Raw genomic sequence first — 21,240 nt, 5'->3', positions numbered from 1 at the left:
TTGACCACCTTCCGTGATAGCCCACTCGTAAGTCCTCCAGTGACTCCTGATCCGAGGACCACCATCTGGTTCCTGACTTGACGACCTTCAATCATACCGGCCCGTCAACCTTCCATGGCTTCCGGTTCGACAACCTACCAGTGGCTCTGACCCAACGACAGCATTCGTGACCCCAGACCAACGACTTTTCATGGCACCGGTCCAACGCCTCCCAATACCTCCGGTTCAACGACCTTATTTGGTTTCGGCTCGACACTCTTCTTTTAACCCGACGCTCTCACCAATGGCACTACGACCTTTCGCTGGCTCCCGACTCGCCAACCTTCCAAAGATCCGACCAAACGAACTTCCATGATACCTGTCCGACAACCTCCAGTGTCTCCTGGCTTGTCGACCTCCACCTGGCTTCTCGGTTCGACGACCTTCCAGATGGCTCCTGGCCCAACAACCTTCCAGGCTCGTTTACTTTCCTTGGCTTCGACTCGTTGACCTTCCATGGCTTTCCTAACTGTCCACTGTTGATTCCACTTTCTGCTCCATTCCACTAGTGATGGGCCCATAACCTGTTGTAGCAGCACTTTGGGCAATGGAAAGGAGAGACTTGTTCTGGTTGGAATACTTGTATTTCTAACTTTTCGTTCCATTTATTCTAGAAAGTTCCCTAGATATTCATAGGGAACCATAGTTCCAATAATTTGTTTGTTTATTAATGTCTATGTTGTTGTTCGTTTCATCGATTACTACGATAAGACGAATCTAAACAAAAGGAAAGGAATAAACTATTCTTTCGAAACAAATATTTGAAAAGGATCTCTATGAGCCATGTTAAAGTGGTTTGAGAGATGCATAGCGGAAAGATCAAGATTTTCCAATATCTGTGGAATTTACGTTACGTTGTGCTGTGTTATCAAAAATCTAAACTCGAATTGTGTCAGGTGTAGGTTCGGATGTGGCAGAAAAACAAACATTCTCAACAAGATTCTTAGTTTTCGTGTCCATTCGCTTATTTATTACTTTCACACGTTTCGAAATATCATTGTGATCTTTTTTTGTTTGTTGTTTTTTCGTTTTTGATTTTCTAAAGCCAACGCCAATACATTACAATACAATAAATATCTTAATCAGCTACAAACATGACGAACATTATTTTCGTTTCATTTCACATAGCTTTTTCTAATCTTCCTTTGTTTTCGCTAACACGTTCCATAAACTTTGTGGAAAGGATCGATTATCTTGTTCCAACTATCAACCAATATGTAATATACTTCTTTTTCATCTGATGTGTAATATTGTGATTCAATATATAGATCGAAAAGGCAACTATTTATTTTTGTGTCACTATTTTAGAGCATCATAACTTTTGTTGTGATAGTTGTTTTCTATCTCTGTGTGTATATGGATTGGTACTGGATACTATTCTAACTAGAGATGAGACACTCGCCTCTGATATTTTAGTAAATTTTGAGTTCCAGGTTACGTATTCGGAAATTCGCAATCGCAGTGCGTGCTGAAAATGATATATCCACAAAATCGGGAGCTTGTGAAATCCTATGAGCCCATCAATTGTGTAGGAAAACATAAACTTGAGTTTTTAACATTATATTAGAGGGTTTTTTGTTTATTAAGTACACATGTCTGAGTATGAATCTTGCTGATTTTTTCCAGCTTCATTGATATGGAAAGTGTTGCACATATTTTCTAAATACATACATATATTATTATGACTTAGATAAGGAATTTTGACGGTAGCAGCCGAGCGTTGGCAAAATTAGCATTTCGTTTTTTTAAGAGTGTGATGTAATTAGAATAGTGGCACAACGTAAATGTTTGTTCGGAGAACTAGCAATATTTACCAAGAAAATTGTAGGCCGAAATTTGTGCGAATAATTGATGCTATAGATACATCTACATTCAAAATTAGACGCACCTTCAAAATGCCAACATGAATGAAGCATTTGTTTATCAAAACTCGGTACTAAACTTAATGATGCGATAATGACTAATAGTTTTTTTTTCTTTGAGTGTGATCTAGCATGAAAGTTAAATGTCTATCCTAAAAGCTGTATAATTCGAGTATAAATAATTTATAACATAATAGTGTTCACAATAATTTAGTCTTGAACCAACTGAAACTTTACCGGCAAGCAGTAGTCTTTGTAACATTTTACCTAAGAAAATTAATCAACTTAATTTTTGAGCCTAGAAGAAATCGCATTGTTTGCTTTAGCTATTTCTGTTGTTTCTTTTTTTCTTCTAACCGAGTGTGCCAAATTTTAGCTCGTTCTTCGGAAAGGCGCTATTCTAAACCTAACGTTCTAGAAGGGATTATTTATCTCGAAGAAAGCTCTCTGTGTTCACTTATATTACGGCAACTGAGTGAAATTTGTTTGTGTGTTTCGTTTAGGACGCTACATTCAAGAGTGCTATTAAATATCTCCATTTTCCATGGCTTTGTTCATATCAGCAATGATTTTGTCCATAATATCCTTGTAGGGCGATTCCTGCCGGAAGCAAGTTTCCAGCAGCGAGGGATCACTGAAAAAGCTAAACACTTCGTTGATGCGGTTGATCGATTTGTCCGTCAGATGTCGTTCGACGCAGGATTTCAGCAGCTCGTGCACCTCCTGGAGCGATTTGAGCAGATAGTTGAGATCGAAGCTGTAGTCCACCTCGTAGAAGGAGATTATTGCCATCTGTAAGGTTTGGAACCTGGCTCGGAATTTGTCGGCTAACTTCAATTCCTCGGCACTGAACTGGCCATTGCGGTGTAGGACGGCAATTTTTATAACAATTTTTATTATACTTTTCACTAGACGTTCGGCATCCTTCTTGTTGCCCGCCTGAAAACCAAAATAAAGTCAATCAATGATCTCCATGATGCACATGTTTCTGTCTCAGATTGACTTACATGAGTTTTCGCTAACCTGTAGACATTGTCCAAAAGGGAAGCTGTCGTTCCATCGATGAAAACCTTGGCCACGTTTTTAGATGCCATCCGGGACAGAATTTTCTTCTGCGCTCGTAGGCCGATGTCCTTTGCTTTGAACGCATTATCCGTCATAACTGGAATTGATGAAGTAAATGAAATGAAGCAGTTTTAGTTAACAGCAAAATGTATGGAATATTTTTTACCACGCTTTAGCATTTTAGAACAGACATGTTTAATGACAGGAAGTCGAACATGGATAAGCGAGAGTTCAAGGAACTGAACGTTTTTTCTCGCTTTAAGAGGTTTCTCATTTGTCCAAGGTTTTTTTTATGAAGGGTGAGGAACACATAAATGCATTAATGTGATCCAGAAAATCATTTTTTTTAACGAGTATTTGATAAAAATTTGCCGAATTATAAGACAGATTTCGCAATTTGAAGTTCTCTCGAGTGAGTTACGATATGAAATTATTAATATTTGTCGAAGATAATTCTGAATGAATCAGGAAATATTAACTGCGTAGATAATTACCGACCTATATCAATCTAAGATATCTAATATCTAAGATTTTTGAAGTCCTAATGCATGAACGAATATATGCCGCTGCAAAACCTTTTATATCTGAAGCTCAACATGGCTTTATGGAGCGAAGATCAACCGTGACCAATCTGATGTGCTATGTAAGCTCATTGAGTAACGGCATGGAGAAAGGTTTGCAAGTGGACTCTATTTATATAGACTTCGCAAAAGCGTTTGACTGTGTCCCGCACAAAATACTTGTAGCTAAGCTGGATCAGCTAGGTTGAATGGGCGCTTGAATGGATTGAGTCATATCTCACGGACCGGCGTGCCTTCACGAAACTCGTGCTCGGAAACGTTTGCCATCCCATCTGGAGTTCCTCAGGGGAGTCACCTTGGATCGCTTCTTTTCATAATTTTTGTAAACGACCTGTGCGCAACTTTTCAATCCGACACTCTTGTACGCCGACGATCTGAAGATTTTTAGAAACATTCACAGCACTGTAGACTGTCTCGCCCTGCAAGCCGACATCGCTCCATTAGAGAGCTGGTGTCAGATGAACGTAATGCAAGCTAACGCGAAAAAGTGCAAGATCATTAATTTTACCCGATCAAGAAATGTTATAAATTTTGACTACCAGCTATCCGGCCTTTGTTTGGAAAATACAAAATCTATTCTTGATCTATTGGTTAAAATCGACAACACCTATCACCGTACTGTATATGGCCGGAACCATCCAATTGATAAATGTTGTGAAAGTTTTAACTCAGTGAAACATTTTTTTTTATATAATTCTTTATTTGAAACGGCTCATACAATTAAGTTTCAAAGAGCCAAACTCGCTTTTTTTTTGTTTTTACAATCTTTTTCTTAGCTTAGCACTTTTTTTAGAAGAAAAAAGAAGATAGAAAGGGAAAAATTAAAATAAAATAGAATTATAGACGAAGGTCGATAGCTTTTAGAAAAGAGTAGATTTCAAACATGTAGTCCAAATCTAGCACAGCTAGTACATCTCTTACTGGAACGTTAGATGGTTTTCCTCGGGCCCGAAGGGAGTCTATTAAATTCGTTCTGGCGACAAGGTGGACCTCACACGACCAAACAATATGCTCAATGTCATGGTAACCTTTGCCGCAACCACACAAATTGCTGCCAGCAATGTCAAAACGATAGAGTACCGCGTCTAAGGAATAATGATTGGACATGAGACGGGAAAATATACGAATAAAATCCCGACTCAGGTCCAATCTATTAAACCAGGGTTTAAGGCTTACCTTTGGGATAATCGAGTGGAGCCACCGACCCAACTCATCCTCGTCCCATTTTCGCTGCCAGTTGACAAGAGAGTTTCTTCGAACCAAATAGTAAAATTCGTTGAAGACGATTTCACGTGGATACGTGTCGCCTTCCATCGTTCCCACCTTTGCCAGAGAGTCTGCCTTCTCATTGCCCACTATCGAGCAATGAGAGGGAACCCAAACAAAGGTGATGGTAAAGCGACGTTTTGATAAAGCACTCAAATTATTCCGTATTTTCTCGAGGAAAAATGGCGAGTGCTTTCCCGGTTTTATTGAATGGATTGCTTCAACAGAGCTCAGACTATCCGTTACAATATAGTAGTGTCCAACTGTCCGGGAAGTGACACTGTCCAAAGCGCAGTGAATAGCTGCTAACTCCGCTACATATACAGAGCATGGTGACTGGAGACTGTGAGAGGCGCTAAATATTTCGTTGAACACTCCAAATCCCGTTGTTTCCTCAATAAGTGATCCATCGGTAAAGTACATTTTATCAGCATCGACGTGTCTATATTTAGCTTCGAAAATTCTTGGAATCAGAAGAGGACGATGCGAGACCGGGATTCCACGAATTTCCTGCTGCATAGACAAATCAAACTGGACAGAAGAATTGTCGTAGTCTGGGCTGCAAACACAAGTTGGGCAGTACGAAGAAGGGTTAACCTGCATTGACATGAAGATATGGTATATAGACATAAATCTAGTTTGAAGATTTTGCTCAAGTAGCCATTCAAAATTTACAATCACCAATGGGTTCATGACCTCACACCTGATGAGGAACCGGAGTGATAATAAATTGAATCGATCTTTCAGTGGTAGTATGCCTGCCAAAACTTCAAGGCTCATGTTATGAGTTGAAGGCATGCAACCCAAAGCGATACGGAGACAACGGTATTGAATACGCTCGAGTTTGATGAGATGAGTTTTGGCAGCCGATTGGAAACAGAAGCTGCCATACTCCATCACTGAAAGAATAGTGGTTCGATATAGCTTAATTAAATCTTCTGGATGAGCTCCCCACCAGGTGCCGGTAATTGAGCGGAGAAAATTAACTCTTTGCTGGCATTTTCCTTTCAGATACTCAATGTGAGCTCTCCAGGTGCACTTGGAATCAAACCAAACCCCAAGATACTTAAAACACCTCGATTGAGTGATCGTTCTGCCTAGAAGCTGAAGCTGAGGCTGAGCAGGTCTATGCTTTCTAGAGAAAACAACCATCTCCGTTTTCTGTGGAGAAAACTCAATCCCAAGCCCCAAAGCCCAGGTTGACAATCTGTCTAAAGTATCTTGTAAAGGCCCGAGCAGATGAGACTCTGTAGCTCCTGTAACAGATACTACACCATCATCTGCAAGTTGTCTTAAAGTGCAGCCTTCAGAGAGACAACTGTCGATGTCGCTTACGTAGAAGTTATACAATAGTGGACTCAAACATGAACCTTGCGGGAGGCCCATATAAGAGATCCTTTTAATTGCAAGATCTCCGTGAGCAAAGTTCAAATGTTTCTCACAAAGCAAGCTGTATAAGATGTTGTTCAATAGAGGAGGCAGACCCCGGGAGTGCAACTTGTCTGACAAAACCTCTATTGAGACTGCATCAAAAGCTCCTTTTATGTCAGGAAACACTGATGCCATTTGCTCACGTTTTGCATACGCCATTTGTATCTCTGAAGACAGCAAAGCAAGACAATCGTTTGTCCCTTTGCCCCTGCAAAACCCAAATTGAGTATCTGAAAGGAGACCATTTGTTTCCACCCATTTATCCAATCGGAACAAAATCATTTTCTCCATTAATTTCCTTATGCAAGACAACATCGCTATCGGACGGTACGAATTAAAATCAGACGCAGGTTTTCCAGGCTTTTGGATAGCAATAACTCTCACTTGTCTCCAATCTTCGGGAACAATGTTAAACTCTATGAATTGATTGAATAAATTTAACAAGCGAAATTTTGCGGCATCAGGAAGGTTTTTCAACAAGTTAAATTTTATTTTATCAACTCCTGGAGATGAATTGTTACAAGAGAGGAGAGCAAGTGAGAATTCTACCATCGAAAAGCCGGAATCCAGATTGCATCTATTCGGAGGCACACTTCGGATGATTTTTTGCACAGGTGTGGAATCTGGACAGATTTTCCGCGCGAAGTTGAAAATCCATTTATGCGAATGTTCTTCACTTTCGTTCGTGGAAGAACGATTACGCATGCTACGTGCCACATTCCACAAAGTGCTTAAGGATGTTTCCCGCGATAAACCTCCCACAAAATTACGCCAATGCGCACGTTTTTTCCCCTTGATCAGGTTTTTGAATTGTTTCTCAAGAGAAAAATACGTGTTAAAGTTATCCAGGGTTCCGTGTTTTCGAAAAACTTTAAAAGCGTTCGATTTGTCCACGTAAAGTTTGGTACACTGACTGTCCCACCATGGATTAGGAGGCCTTCGACGAACAGATGGATTTGGGATGGGTTTCGTTTGAGATTTTACAGCACTATCATAAATCAATCGAGCAAGAAAGCTGTATTCCTCTAAAGGAGGTAAAACATCCACAGAACGACGGGCTGAAACGACTGCGTCCGAGTACTTTTTCCAATCGATGTGTCTTGTGAGGTCATATGTCATATTTGTTGAATTTGAAGTGTTGACCCCATTGGTGATTGTAATTTTGATAGGCAAGTGGTCACTACCATTGGGATCAGGGATTACCTCCCACTGGCAATCCAATGATAGTGAATTTGAGCATAGTGAGAGGTCAATTGCACTTTGTCTTGCAGGAGGTTTAGGTACTCGTGTTTTTTCACCCGTGTTCAAAATTGTTAAATTGAAACTGTCACAAATGTCATAGATAAAAGTAGAACGACTATCGTCAATTTGTTCCCCCCAGACAGTTCCATGTGAATTAAAGTCACCCAAGATCAACCTTGGCTCAGGTAACACTGAGCCTAGGTGATTTCGATTCACTGTAACTCTCTGAGGCCAGTACAAACTCACAATGCACAAGTCCTTACCTCTTATAGTTGTATGACAAGCAACAGCTTCAATTCCTCCCGACAAAGGGAGGTGGATTCTATAAAAAGAGTGGTGCTTATTGATCCCCAAAAGCACCCCTCCATAAGAATCGTTGCGATCCAAACGAATAATGTTGAAATTGTGGAATGAGATGTTTGATTGAGAAGAAAGCCATGTTTCAGAAAGGGCAAAAATATCGCAACTAGTTTCATGAAGAAGAAATTTGAACGGATCCAGTTTAGGGATAAGACTACGGCAATTCCACTGTAGAACAGTGATATCTCCGACCTCTCGGCGTAAATTAGCCATCAAGAGAGATAAATACTGAAAGAAGGGGCCAAGTTTGCATCAATTGCTTCAAAAATGTCTTCACCACAGGCAAGGATCTGAAACTCGTTCGTTTCCACTCATCGTTCAGTGAGAGATTTCTCCGGCGAAACAAAAGTTTCATCGCTCTTGCCTGCAACATTTCCATGTGACTGTTTTCAGGCTAGAAGGAATGCCTATGGCGAATCCACAGCTTCTTGTATCATTCATGCAGAAGCATGCAACAAATATCCACCGACAAGCGATACATTCACTGGCGAACTGCGACATTCAAAAAACAACTTGTTGCAGTTCGCTGCTGAGCGAATCGGTCGAGAACATGTTCACTTAAGTGCTTCGCGAACCAATAATCTAAATTATGTTTCGTCTTGATGGTCCAGCGAATTGCGGTAGTGTTCAGCTGGGGAAGAATAAAATTGTTTTGGCTTATAAATGAGAAACATTAAAAGTAATTTATCATTGCTTACATTTTCTTTTCAAATCGGCTTTTTACAAAAATACAAAAGTTCGAGAAAAAATCAATTAAATATGAACGTAAGTGTTGCCATTGATGAATGAGAACCGGATCGGATTTAAAAATGCAATCGGAGACATCGATCATATTTAATTGGTGCTTAAATGAGTTAATTATAAAAATAAAAAAAGGTCGAGATCTTATGTTATTTTTAATAGCAATTTTTGAGAAAAGATCGAATTTCTGGGAATATTTTTCGGATATCTGAATTATTTTTATATTGATATGGAGTATTTAAGAGTTGGATGATAAAGTAAATCAAAACTGATTTCAGTTCACATGGTACCTGGCTGTTGAAGCCAAAAAAGGTATTTTTTATTCTTAAATTCTAGTTAGTGTAGGAAAATTGCGACAAACTTTTCAGATTTTTTTACCTTTTTAGTATTAAACATGGTGTTGCTTTAACTTTAAATACATGTGTACTGTGATGCACTGGAAAAACATTAAAAAACTATAGATTTTTAATAAATTTTTTTTTTGAGGCCTTGAAGATGGTCATAAATAATCTTAAAAGACTACTATATATTTTAAAAATCCCTTATCAAAATTTGCAAAAATTGAAGACTCAGCCTTAACACAAAAATAAATTTTACAAATGTTTACTCAATAAAAACTAAGAATTTGAAATCAAGATAATGACCAAGACAATTTAACAATGTTTTTTTTTATCAAAGTTTTCAAATAAAAGTTTTTGGCAATAATAAATCACTATCAATATCTAGAAACAGCAGCTCATATTAGGCTTCAGAATTAAAAATAGAATTAAAATTTCCAAATTAAAATACTTTCAAACACACAATTTAAAATCTGAAAATTTGATAAAAATTATCAAATGAACTTCAGTTCCTTTCAATCGATTAATAAATAATTAATTTCAACATAAAATAAAATAATAATCAACTCAATTCTGAAATGGTATAATCGTTATCAGATGATACCAAATGTTTAGGTTCTAACATTTGAATTGGCTGTAGAATTTGAGTCTGAAGTTTTTCGTGACATTTTGCCTAACTCTGATCGGTTACACCCACTTTTTTTGTTTAGAAATCATTCTGTACACTATATTACTTCAACAACATAAAAAAAAGAAAATTAAATAAAATCTTTACTTTCAATTTTCAAATGTTCTATTTCTACCCCCTTGTGAATAGAGGCAATTGTCAATCTGAATAAATGATTAATGATGAATGGTTAATGATGAAACGCAAAAAATCTGCTTATCAAAATGTGAAAAAAGCATTTTCAAAATATTGACTGTTTAAAACGTTAAACAGTGCATAAGACTACATTTTATTACGTTATTCCTCGAGCATATTTTTTTTTTTATTTTTACAATCCTCAATTAACACATTTTCCATTACCCACGCTTCAATTTTACATGAAATTTTTCGCTGCCTATTTCCGGTGCAATAGTTACATTATTATCTTGAAGCTTCAAGCAACGCTAGACAAAAGTTGTTGAAAAAAAAACGCGTTCCCGCAAAAACATGACATACCCGCAAGACTCGACATTTGTGATCTGCATATGAGCGAGTTAAAGAGAGCGTTCGCTCTCGAATGCTTCACTTTCAAATTTGACTTGAAGATATTCGCAAGCGAACGCAACAAGCCAACAATTTCCTCTTTTCAGTTCTTTTAGCAACTGATACATCAAACGGAGATTTGGCCTGTGGGCAAACAATCAATTCGTGTGGATGGGATAGGATTTGTTTCGACTGTGAAACACGCAACGCAACGATTCCCTCTGATGATGCTAACATTAAATGTCGCGCAACATCCTCTCTTTTCACACAGCAAAGGAAGAGAATTGTAATACAATTTGAGAGGGCTTTGGAAGTATCGCCTATATTGGATCAATCATGAACAAGTATCGGAACCTTGACCACAGGTAGCATTGAAGTCACAATGCCTCTGATCGATTCCGATACATTGAAAGAAGTAAAAATTCCATTTAAGATATCAGACAGCTTGAACAGTCCCGAATGAGCAGTTGGGTCTGAAAAAGGTACATTGGATTTTGGAGTTTTAGAAGTCTCCGGTACTTTAGGTTTGTTTTGGGATGCAAACTTCATGGAAAATCCAGGAGGGACAACATTTTCTTTTGCAGAAGTTATCGGTTTTTGTCTTACATCAATTTGGGAGCTAAATGTAGGAACTTTTTTTGGAATTTGAGGAGTCTTGGGAGCAGGTTTTGTTCGTTTTCTGGAGTTAGCAACAAAAAGAATTGGGTGATCTTGATCAGTGGAGTCAGTGTCGTCACTGTCAACTGGCAGCACTGAAAAAATGTTGGAGGACTGAGATTGGATCGGAGGCGCCGCGCCCTTTAACATGGCGGCATAAGAACGTTTTGACCGTTCTTTTAAAGAGGGCTTTTGACTATCCCAGCGACTCTTAAATGCCTCACACAAGGAGATATCATGGGGTGAGCCTCCGCAATAGACACATTTCTGTACTATTGCTGAGCACGCTCCTTCCCCATGAGTCTCCCCGCAGTTGGAACAACGCGTCTTGTTGCAGCAGTGTGACGCTGTGTGTCCCAATTTTATGCAATTTTTACATTGCATCGGTTGAGGCACAAAGAGCCGCACAGGCAGCCTTAAAATTCCGTCAATCAAGACGTAATTAGGGAGGGCGGTACCCGCAAAGGTAACACGAAATGAGTCTGAAGGTGAGTACACTTTGTTTCCATTCACGACGGTGGCAGTACTGAGTTGGCGGCATTCCAAGATTTCGACCGAAGCCGAATCCAGGCTCTTAAACTTACCAACGCCGTTGGATTTCACGTAATCAGCTTTCAGACTCATTTCCGTGATTACACCCTCGATCTTTACGTCTCGAGACGGAATGTAAACATGGTATTCTAAATTTATGAAATTGCTGGTAACACAATGTGATTGTGGTAGGTACGAAAACTTCAGTACAATGATGGAATTATCTCTTATTTCCTTAGTCTAGCCACTAAAATGACTCTCGATCATATAGCCCAGACAACCAGAAGTCGTATTTTATTTTACAGATTATATCGTATGGAATGTTATTCAAACTCATTTTCGTATATCTGCACCTACAATGCGCAGCCCATGCATATTCTTTATCGTATTTAGATGCATTGCATGATTTTATTACGACAAGAAAAGAGACTCGCATTTATGTACATATGAACTCGACCTTTGTGTACGACAATTCGCAAAAAATCTGTGAAACGACCGATATACCCCAGACAACCAGAAGACGTATTTTATTTTACAGATTATATCGTATACAATGTAATTTAAACTCATTTTCGTAAATCTGCACCTACAATGTGCGGCCCATGCATATTCTTTATCGTATTTGAATACATTGCATGAATTTATTACGACAATACAATCCAAATCAAGAAATTGTGTGCTAATGTACCTATATGGACTCCAAAATAATACGTATATACTGGTTTTGCTGCATTATATACGATATGTTTACACGTATATTTGCACGTACATTTGTGTTGCAAATTCGAAATACCCACCAAATTATTGTCTGGGACGATGATCAGCCATTATTGACAGATTTTGACGTGCTATGCATAAAATTATTCAAAATTATGATTTTTTTAACATGAAATAAGGTGTATATTATCAGAACATCCAGGTGTTAGATCTTAGCAGATAGAAAATAAGCTCGCAACTTTGCTTGCCACTTGGAGATATATGCTATAAAATCGTTTATAACTGCATTGGTTGTCTGATTTTCGTAAAACGTATTTGCTGGCAATCGTAAAAGAATACAAAATAGTTCAATAAAATCGTTTATAATAATACGACATCGATGATTAGACTCGTATTTAAGGAGGCTTCAAAATGCTGATCTATTTTTAGATCATCGATGACGTGTTCTACGATTTATAAGATTTTAGTTATAGAAATATACGATTTGCTTTTGGTTTAATGCCTTTGAAGCAAATCCTCTTGAATTTAAATATTCCAGATAGCGTCGAGGAACCATCATGAGCTGCAGATCGTATCGTCAGGGGATCAAGTCCAGGTACTAACAATAACTACATGAACGTTGAAAAAAATCAGCAATAATAAAGTTGTACGATATAAACTTGAATTTGACAGCAAAAAACGCCTTTCTTTGAAATAATCTTATTTTTATTATTTTTATGGGATGAATAAACCAATTGGTTTAAAGTACAAAAAAAATAATAATCTTATTTTAATTCAACTGACGGAAAATGAGAGCCCTGCACTCAAGTCGCAAAAGACGACCAAATAAGTCGTCAAACTTTCCATATTGTTACGAAAAATGTTGTATAATACAACCTCAATCATCTATATGATGATGTAAATTGTCATAGTATATTCCAAAAAAAATCAGGGTAGTCGTAAATGATGCGCATGACAAGCCGTGCAAATCGTAATTTAATACAATCCAAATCAAAAAAAATTTTTTTTTTTTTTTTTCCAGGATTTTCATCCTTTAGGATGATTCATCCCTTAGATCAAAAATTTGTTTGCTAATGTACTTATATGGCCTCCAAAATGATACGTATATACTGGTTTTGCTACATTATATACGATATGTTTACACGTATATTTGCACGTATATTTGCGTTGCAAACTCGAAATACCCACCAAATGGTTGTCTGGGAGGCTTTGCATTCTCACCTAAAGAGGTTTCGTGCTATACAAAGCTTGATACTTGATGATTTCTCTCGCTTTTAAGTAGAGGTTTCTTGCTTGGTCCAGGTTCGACTGTATTTCCTAACTAAAGTCGAGCTGCTCGTCGTGAGTAGTTACTTCAAGTGGGGTAAAAATCCGTATTTTCTATCTTTAGCACTGTTGAAATATTTTGATAACAAATATGACCTGTTTAGGGTTATTCTGCATACTCAATTAAATAACAAGTGTTCATTTCTAGTAGATCATTCATTTCGATTATCTTCACGCCAATTGAGCTACCACCTACAAATGCGTTCGTTTATGGCGGCGCTATCGGCGCTATCAAATGCGTTCGTTTATGGCGGCGCTATCAAATATTTATCGCAATGTAAACAAGGGCTAGTTTGAATGGGACGAAAGCGTCACTAACTGTAGGAAAATTTTGGCGTGAAAGTGCTCGATGATTATACTTTTGTCTCAATGATGATGCTTATCTTGTTAAATTGTCGATTGGCTTGTCATCAAACGAATCCACCCGTCCACCCATTCATATGCCTTGTAGGTTGCAGATAACAACAGTCAAAGCAATACGACGAACGTCAGACGTAACGAAAAAAGCATGTTGAATGTTGTTAGGCAAGCTTTGGCAAAGAAAAAAAACAGACATTTATGTGGTGATACCTACTCTTGTCATTTCATCCAATTTCCGTCCACTTTGTCTATTAACTTCCATTTATAAAAGGCACGTTCATTCCAGGGATGATAAGAGCCTGGCAGCCGTGTCATTGGTTTACCATCCCATGCATGGCAAAACGATGCTATTCACTTGAGAATTTCATGCAATTTCGTGTTGATGACATTTGAAAATCGGATGTAGTGCTTTTTGTCTTTTTTTTACCCGTTTTTTTCTTAAAAAACAATTTTTAGAAAATCAATTCATTGGGTAGTTTCCAAATATGCAAAAATGTACGAGTTTAGGTCGAAATGCGTTATATGGCTTGAGATTTACTACACTCATAATTCTATCCATAAAACTTCTCGGGAATTCCACTAGACGCAGTTATTAATAACCCGAGCACTAGAACCTTTCTAGCTTATTAACTTAATGGAAGCAGAGAACCAGAAACACGCGGACACGTTTCTTTTCTGCCGGCAACCCAGAGCATGGGATAGGTAGTTTCAGCGATTTATTAATATTTACGGCCGCGCGTGAGCTGTTTTTGTTGTAGAAAAATGCTGTTGCTGGAAAAGCATAACGAAACGCAGCCAAATGCACGCAAGCGTAAATAATTCGACTGAATGAATTAGAACGGTGACGGTGCGCGGAATGCGAAAAGCTTAGCATTTTTATCAAACAAATTATAAAAAATTCAGAGCTTTACGTTTCCTTAACCTTTCATTTCCGTGTCTTTATTATAAATCAGTTCCCAGTCTCGAACCCAATACCGTATATCTAAACTAAGTTTGAGAAGTTTTGTAAATCAATTGGTTTGTGGAGTCGAGTGTTTCTCTATGAGCATTTTGACAAGATTCGTTATGATGCAAATAACTTTTAGAGAGCTACGCAACAAGATGAGCATAATTAATAATTGAATAATACTTAAATATGTGTTGTTCAACTCAAGAAAAAGACATCTGATAAGCTCCCTTTTTCTAGCATGGAAGAATTGTAATGATTAATCGTTTGTTTTTCGAACAAATTCATACATCAGTTCTTGTATCGTATGTGTTCGCATAGATTTACTTTTAGCTGAATCACATCATAGCAATTGATTAGATAGAAAAAAGCCTTGCTTCGATTTGATTCTAATTTTAGAAGAAAGTTCATCTCATCAGCAATGTAACAAGGCAACGATAAACATGAGTAATACGAGCAAACGGAACCAGTTGATTTAAAGTTGTTCCGTTCAAACTAACTTGGGCTAGCTAAAATTAACTGATAGGCTTCAACCTCCTTCATCTAAAATAGAACTCTAGTTCAGAATGGGCAACGGAGAAACCGGGCATTAAAAATGACAACAACAAAAAAAGACAAAACTAAAAGTTAAATAAACAAAAAATTAACCGATACATACATTTCAGAATTTTTAACTTGAAAACAATATTATAAAAATTATTAAACTAGGTTCTATTTCTATTGGACATGGCATGGCACTCGATCGGTTTTCGTTTCCTGTTTTCTCTCTTTCGATCAGTTCGAAAAGTGAAAATAATTTGCAAGAAAAATCCTCCGAGAGTACTGAGTACTGGGTTACAGATTTTTTCAATAGGTATCGTCATTGTTTAAGTAGTTATTACCGTATGAAAATCCCGGTAATCAAATTAAGAATCACTGACAATCATCAAAAGCCAGCTCATCAACGAAATGCCTACTCGAATGTGGAACCACTTGAACATTAAGCCATTCCAAAACCTCGCCACCCATCGTCGAAGCCATCGTCGGATATTGAATCCGATTGTACCGAAGTGTCGAAGTGCCGAACCAGCGATCGGTGCTGCGTGAAAATATCGACAAAATCATTCGCTGAATGTATGTAGGTATTTTTGTTAAGATTATTCGATAGTAGAATTCAGCACAATACTCCTCTTCAAATATTGCTGTGGACGACGGCAAATTAAGAGTTGAAAGATCAACCTACTTGCACGCATTCAACTCAAAAAGCGACGTTTAAATTGTCAGAACTGAAATTATAAGACCCATGTATCACACATGTAAGAGTATTTGGGGTCGGAGATTGTTCCTAAAATACTTTCAAACCAGTTCGACCTAAAGGAGGGGGAAGGGCTCCCATGCAAAATTAATAAAAATATGACACAATTCGAACAATTTTCGGAAACTTCTGAACCGATCAATGTGAGATTTAGTGTGTAACCGTTTTCAAGACCGGGGGGGAATGATAAAGTTTGGCGCACTTTTTAATGATGTACAAACTTGCCTGTATTTAAATACTTCTGCCGCTTCAAAAAGGGGTGATTTTTTTAATTTAAAGGGTTTATTTGTTGTATTGAAGATTCCTCCTATTTTTTTTTCTAAAGGGTGGACTCAACTTTCAAGTCACGTTGAGACTCAAGACAATCTAGAAGCTCAGATGCCATGAAAAAAAGTTCGCTTTTGAATAATGTTGAAATTTAATTTAAACGTAAGTTTATTTTAACTATAACTTATAATTTTAACGAATTAAATTCTTTCCATGGAAGGGGTAGCAAAGGACACCGGGTCAGCTAATCTCTTATAAAAGAGGAGTCACTTTCATTGAGATGCTTTGGATTCAGAGCAAGTATTCAACCGAATGGGCCGAAATTTCATACAATAACTAACTTGTTAATTTCATCAACTGATATTGGATATTTTATAGAAATATACAAAAGTAATGTTGAAAATGCTACAAAATCATCAAAAACTTATGGTTTCAGTGAAACATTGTAGGTGTATCCGTGTATCTTTTGCTGTAAATAGCTTTATAGTTTGATAGTCATTTATTTCAGATTTTATTGACATATCCAGCTTGCCCATAAATCCAACAAATAATTCGAGAATTGTCAAATCTGACCGAGATGCCCAGATATTTTTTTAAACTTTCGGGATTTTACCCGGGTTAATTCAGATTATTGTCCAAATCAAATAAAAAACTCAAATTTAAAGGGTGATATGGTCAAAATTTGATCAATATCAACTTGACGTATTTTTTTCAATTTTGCATTTAAAAAACTTGAACACCCCTCATTTTGAAGGTGTGTGTGTGTGTAGAATGTTGCTTCTATCTTGATTTTGAAATTCACTCTTCAGTTGTCAAAATGCCGTCCAAGGAAGAAGAGCAGCGTATCAAAATTTTGCTCGCGCATCGCGAAAATCCGAGCTACTCGCACGCAAAGCTGGCAAAATCGCTAAAAGTTGCCAAATCAACCGTTACAAATGTAATTAAAGTGTTTGGGGAACGTTTGTCGACAGCCAGGAAGTCTGGATCGGGGGGAAATCGAAAACCGGAAGCCGCTGAGACGACAAAGAGAGTTGCCGGCAGTTTCAAGCGAAACCCTAACCTCTCTCTCCCAGATGCCGCAAACAAGCTGGGTGTATCGTCTACAACCGTGCATCGAGCCGAAAAACGAGCCGGACTATCGACTTACAAGAAGGTAGTGACTCCAAATCGCGATGATAATCAAAATACGACGGCCAAAGAGCGATCCCGGAGGCTGTACACGACGATGCTGACGAAGTTTGACTGCGTGGTAATGGACGACGAAACCTACGTCAAAGCCGACTACAAGCAGCTTCCGGGACAGGAGTTTTATACGGCAAAAGGAAGGGGAAAGGTAGAAGATATTTTCAGCAAGTTTGGCAAGCCATCTGTACCTGTGGCTTGAAAAGCAGCATTTTCATAGCTTCCGGGACTTTCAACCAAAAAAATTTACGTGAAAGAGTGTTTGAATAAATGTCTGTTGCTTTCCTGAAGAAACACGGTTGTTCCGTACTGTTTTGGCCGGATTTGGCATCTTGCCATTGCGGTAAAAAGGCCATGGAGTGGTACGCCGCCAACAACGTGCAGGTGGTTCCCAAGGACAACAACCCTCCCAACACGCCAGAGCTCCGCCCAATTGAGAAATACTGGGCTATTGTCAAGCGGAACCTAAAGAAGACCAAAAAAACTGCTAAGGACGAGCAGCAGTTCAAGGCAAACTGGCTTTCTGCGGCGAAGAAGGTAGACAAGGTGGCGTCTTAAAAATATGAAAAAAAAATCGAAGAAAAACGAAATAATTGCTTCTGTATTTTTATTAAAAACTCAACAGAATATTCGACCGAATATTCGGCCGAACAGTTAAAAAGGTCAATATTCGATATTCGGCCGTTGGCCGAATACCGCTATTCGGTACATCTCTAGTAAGTTTTATACGATTATTCATCGCGAGATTCCGCTATGTTAGTATATTCTACTAAATATAAATACCTACTTAATGCATTAACGTCTAATTTGACATAAAAAAGTAATATTAAAAAATAAAGAACACAAAAAACGAAATGATAAGAAATATAAAGAAAAATATACCTGAATGAAGCATCTTCTATTTTGATCACCAACGGAGGAAGTAGGAAAAAAAATCAAATAATAAACCAGCACCGGCGTGTTTCAATGGCAGATGGTGTGCGGATGACAAGTTAGGTAGTTGAAAAGGTCGCGCGCCGGATCGAAAGGCTCTCTCAGCTTAGATGTTGTCGTCGTCTAGCAGTTCCTTTTTTTCTTCTTTGGTATATCCGGTGCTAGCTGTTGGATGAGTTTGAGCGTTCTATAGCATATGACTTTTTTTCTTCTTTTTCTGGTTATAAATTTCTCCACCAGCAGCAGGCATTCATTGGTATTTTCTTGTTAGCTGTGCTGGCTATTAGGTCCCAAACTCCGTCGTCGTCGAAAATAATCCGCTGATGGCCTTTCGTTCTACTTCTCGACCAATCGATAATTCGATTCTTGCGGTCCTGTTCTTTCTTCTACAACGTGTGCGAGATGTACTTGTCTAAGCGCTCGTGTGCTCCATCAATCACCATATAATAGCGGCAAAAAAGAAATGTTGAAAGCAAATTCTACACCACTTTCAGCTGGTAGAGTAGTTGGATCGTTTGGAAAGGTGGTGGCGCCTCTTTATGGGAAACTGTAACCGTTTCGTTATGGCAAGGATTGAAAAGTAATCCAGCAAGCGGAAGTGCGGCGAATATCCCCTATAGGGAAGATTATGTTCCCCGGCAGGAATGTTTGTATGGGACACAAGTGTGCTTTTAACAGCAGTTACAATGACTAAGCGTCACACGGAATGGAGCAAACTTAAAACAGCTCTGTTTCCGCGTCGTGTTCAGGGTTTCTGGAAATGATAAAATAATATAAACAGAAATTAACGAACAAAAACTAAACAAAAATTTATAAATACAAAAAAGGTAAAAAAAAGTTAAGATACTTATTTTGACTCGTATATAATTTTTAACGTGTCAGTTAACATTAATTTATACTTTACTTACACAGACAGTTTGCACATTCTATCGCAATCCTTTGGTACACAATCCAAGTCTGCAACTCCAAAATACTGGCAGCGCTCATTATTCCGAAATGTGAATGTGTCACGACCAGTTCGTATCTGAAATTGAATAAACAAAAATATTGCCGGTTAGTATATGAATCACCTTCTGTTTCGATTATAAAGTTTTCATTGTAGATCTTTTTGAAGTATTACATCAGTTAGTTCAAAAATTTCGATGCCAAGCATCTTTTCTACCACAAAGTATTCCTCGACGAATTTTCTAGATTATTTGGCTTTCGAATGCCTAAACTGGTTCACGTAAATTGGAAGTCAAAGTAGAGAAAGCGAACGTTAGAATAGACTGTAGCCCAGTCAAAACAACAAAAAAAGCTTAAAAGAAAGACTAGGTAATCTATTCCATTAGTTTTTGTCCCTCGCAGACGAAATTTTTGTCGCGCTTCTTTCTCCCTACTGCCTATGTATACCTATAACCTGCAAACGAGCCACTGGACAATCGTGGACAGAGAAAAAGTGACAACCACGCTTTCCCAGCAGCCGGAACCAAATATGAACGTTTCAAAATATAGCAAAATTATTCAACCATTCAAATTTCACCTACAGACCTAAAAAAAGTCACTCAGTTCATTGGATTAGGAGTGCAAACAAAGGTTGAAAAAACAAAAGTTCCTAGAAGGTTTCCAAATAATATCCATTATAAGAATTATTACTTCGTTTTAATCGGTATGAAATTTCTTTTATGTAAATATAGATTATTTGCGAAAATCATGCCGCAATGTATTCAAAATTCAGGTACAAGTTTAACGAAGATCCTAAATAAGCCTGAAAAAAAAAAAATACAAAAAGTTACAAAACCAGTTATATTTGAAAATTAATGATTTTTATTTAAATTCTGCGTTTCGTATTTGAGGAGTCCTATACGCGCCACAATGTGCCAAATTACTGAAACTACATTAACAGTTGATTTATTTAAATGTACTAGTTTTACATAACTTTCTTATAGTTTTCCATTTCAAAAATTAAAAAAAATTATTAAATTATTATTAAAGCTCCTAACTTCTCCTAACATACATTTGCATGTTCAGAAAACTTTTTCTACACAAAAGCCCCATCCCATCACAGGAAAAGGGGTGGGAGTCCTCATTCAATAAAAGGACAACAGGAACATTTTTTAAAAAATGAAAATTACTGTGGTCAATGGATTTAATGAAATCGTATTTAACTATAATTTTCTATGGGAGCCCTCCTTTCCTTAAATGGGAGGAACTCAAAACCTCACAGCAGCGTGGCCACTCATTCGGGAGGTTCGGGCGATGCGAAAAAAAACGGGATTTTAAATCCGTTGGAAAATGCGGGAGAAATAAGGGAAATTCCATCAAGAAATGTGGAATTTTTGGCTTAACTGTTCAGTGCAAATGATTTTTTTTAACTTCCAAAGTCGCATGAATTTGCTTTAGTCGAATTTAACAGTCGATCAGCCTACGAAAGTCTCGAAGCGGCGACACGCAAGGTACCTAATCCGAAACGGCGGATTGTAGATGTAATACCTAGTGGCCCGGTTTTAAGCGGATTTCCCATACGAGTCCGACTGCCAAAGACTGATGTCGTACAAGGAAAACAAGCGAAAAGTGGATTTTTGGTGGCATGTAAAGTAACAGAGACCGCAGTCGGTTTAAGTTTAAATTGATAGGTGTAGCAACTGCATTTGGATCCAAACGATCAATTGAATTTAGGAAATCGAGCTGCTACTTACTGATGCCATGCACTGGCTCTTTCGTAAAAGGCGTGTTCAGTCGAGTGTAAAACATCTTCCAAAAAAGTGGGAAAAGCACCAATTTCGGTAGTATCGTTTAAATTTGATTCAATTTATTGTTGGTTGGAAGAAAAAGAAAAATAGAATTGTAAACGGTGGAATCGTGAGCATACATTTACTACATACACATGGGTGCTTGCTTTTAAATATGTGCTCTGCTCGTGGACTGCTTTAA

General features: G+C 37.8%; 1 protein-coding gene across 2 annotated transcripts; it reads right to left on the bottom strand.

Moving 5' to 3' along the window:
* Positions 1-979: 979 nt before the first annotated feature.
* LOC129757665 (tumor necrosis factor alpha-induced protein 8-like protein) lies at positions 980-19,356 on the bottom strand. Of its 2 annotated transcripts, XM_055754950.1 has the most exons (4): positions 19,236-19,356; positions 18,277-19,081; positions 2,909-3,063; positions 980-2,840 (listed from the first exon to the last, which is right to left on the bottom strand). In XM_055754950.1, exons 2-4 carry the CDS (start codon positions 18,287-18,289, stop codon positions 2,427-2,429), a joined length of 582 nt encoding a protein of 193 aa, XP_055610925.1. In that variant the 5' UTR covers positions 18,290-19,081; positions 19,236-19,356; the 3' UTR covers positions 980-2,426. The 2 variants fall into 2 exon arrangements, with proteins under 2 accessions (XP_055610925.1, XP_055610924.1); XM_055754949.1 differs by lacking the exon at positions 18,277-19,081 and having other exon boundaries at positions 19,236-19,350.
* Between the last annotated feature and the right edge of the window lie 1,884 nt (positions 19,357-21,240).

Source organism: Uranotaenia lowii, chromosome 3 (assembly GCF_029784155.1).
Source record: "Uranotaenia lowii strain MFRU-FL chromosome 3, ASM2978415v1, whole genome shotgun sequence".
Taxonomy (NCBI): Eukaryota; Metazoa; Arthropoda; class Insecta; order Diptera; family Culicidae; genus Uranotaenia; species Uranotaenia lowii.
This window is presented reverse-complemented; position numbering and strand designations above follow the sequence as displayed.

Bases quoted from the DNA above. Each gene is read 5' to 3' on its own strand.
- LOC129757665 (XM_055754949.1), bottom strand. From the start codon at position 19,314: ATGAGCGCTGCCAGTATTTTGGAGTTGCAGACTTGGATTGTGTACCAA. The intron at 3,064-19,235 runs GTAAGTAAAGTA...CATCAATTCCAG, and splicing joins AGAATGTGCAAACTGTCTGT to TTATGACGGATAATGCGTTC. The intron at 2,841-2,908 runs GTAAGTCAATCT...TTTGGTTTTCAG, and splicing joins ACAGGTTAGCGAAAACTCAT to GCGGGCAACAAGAAGGATGC.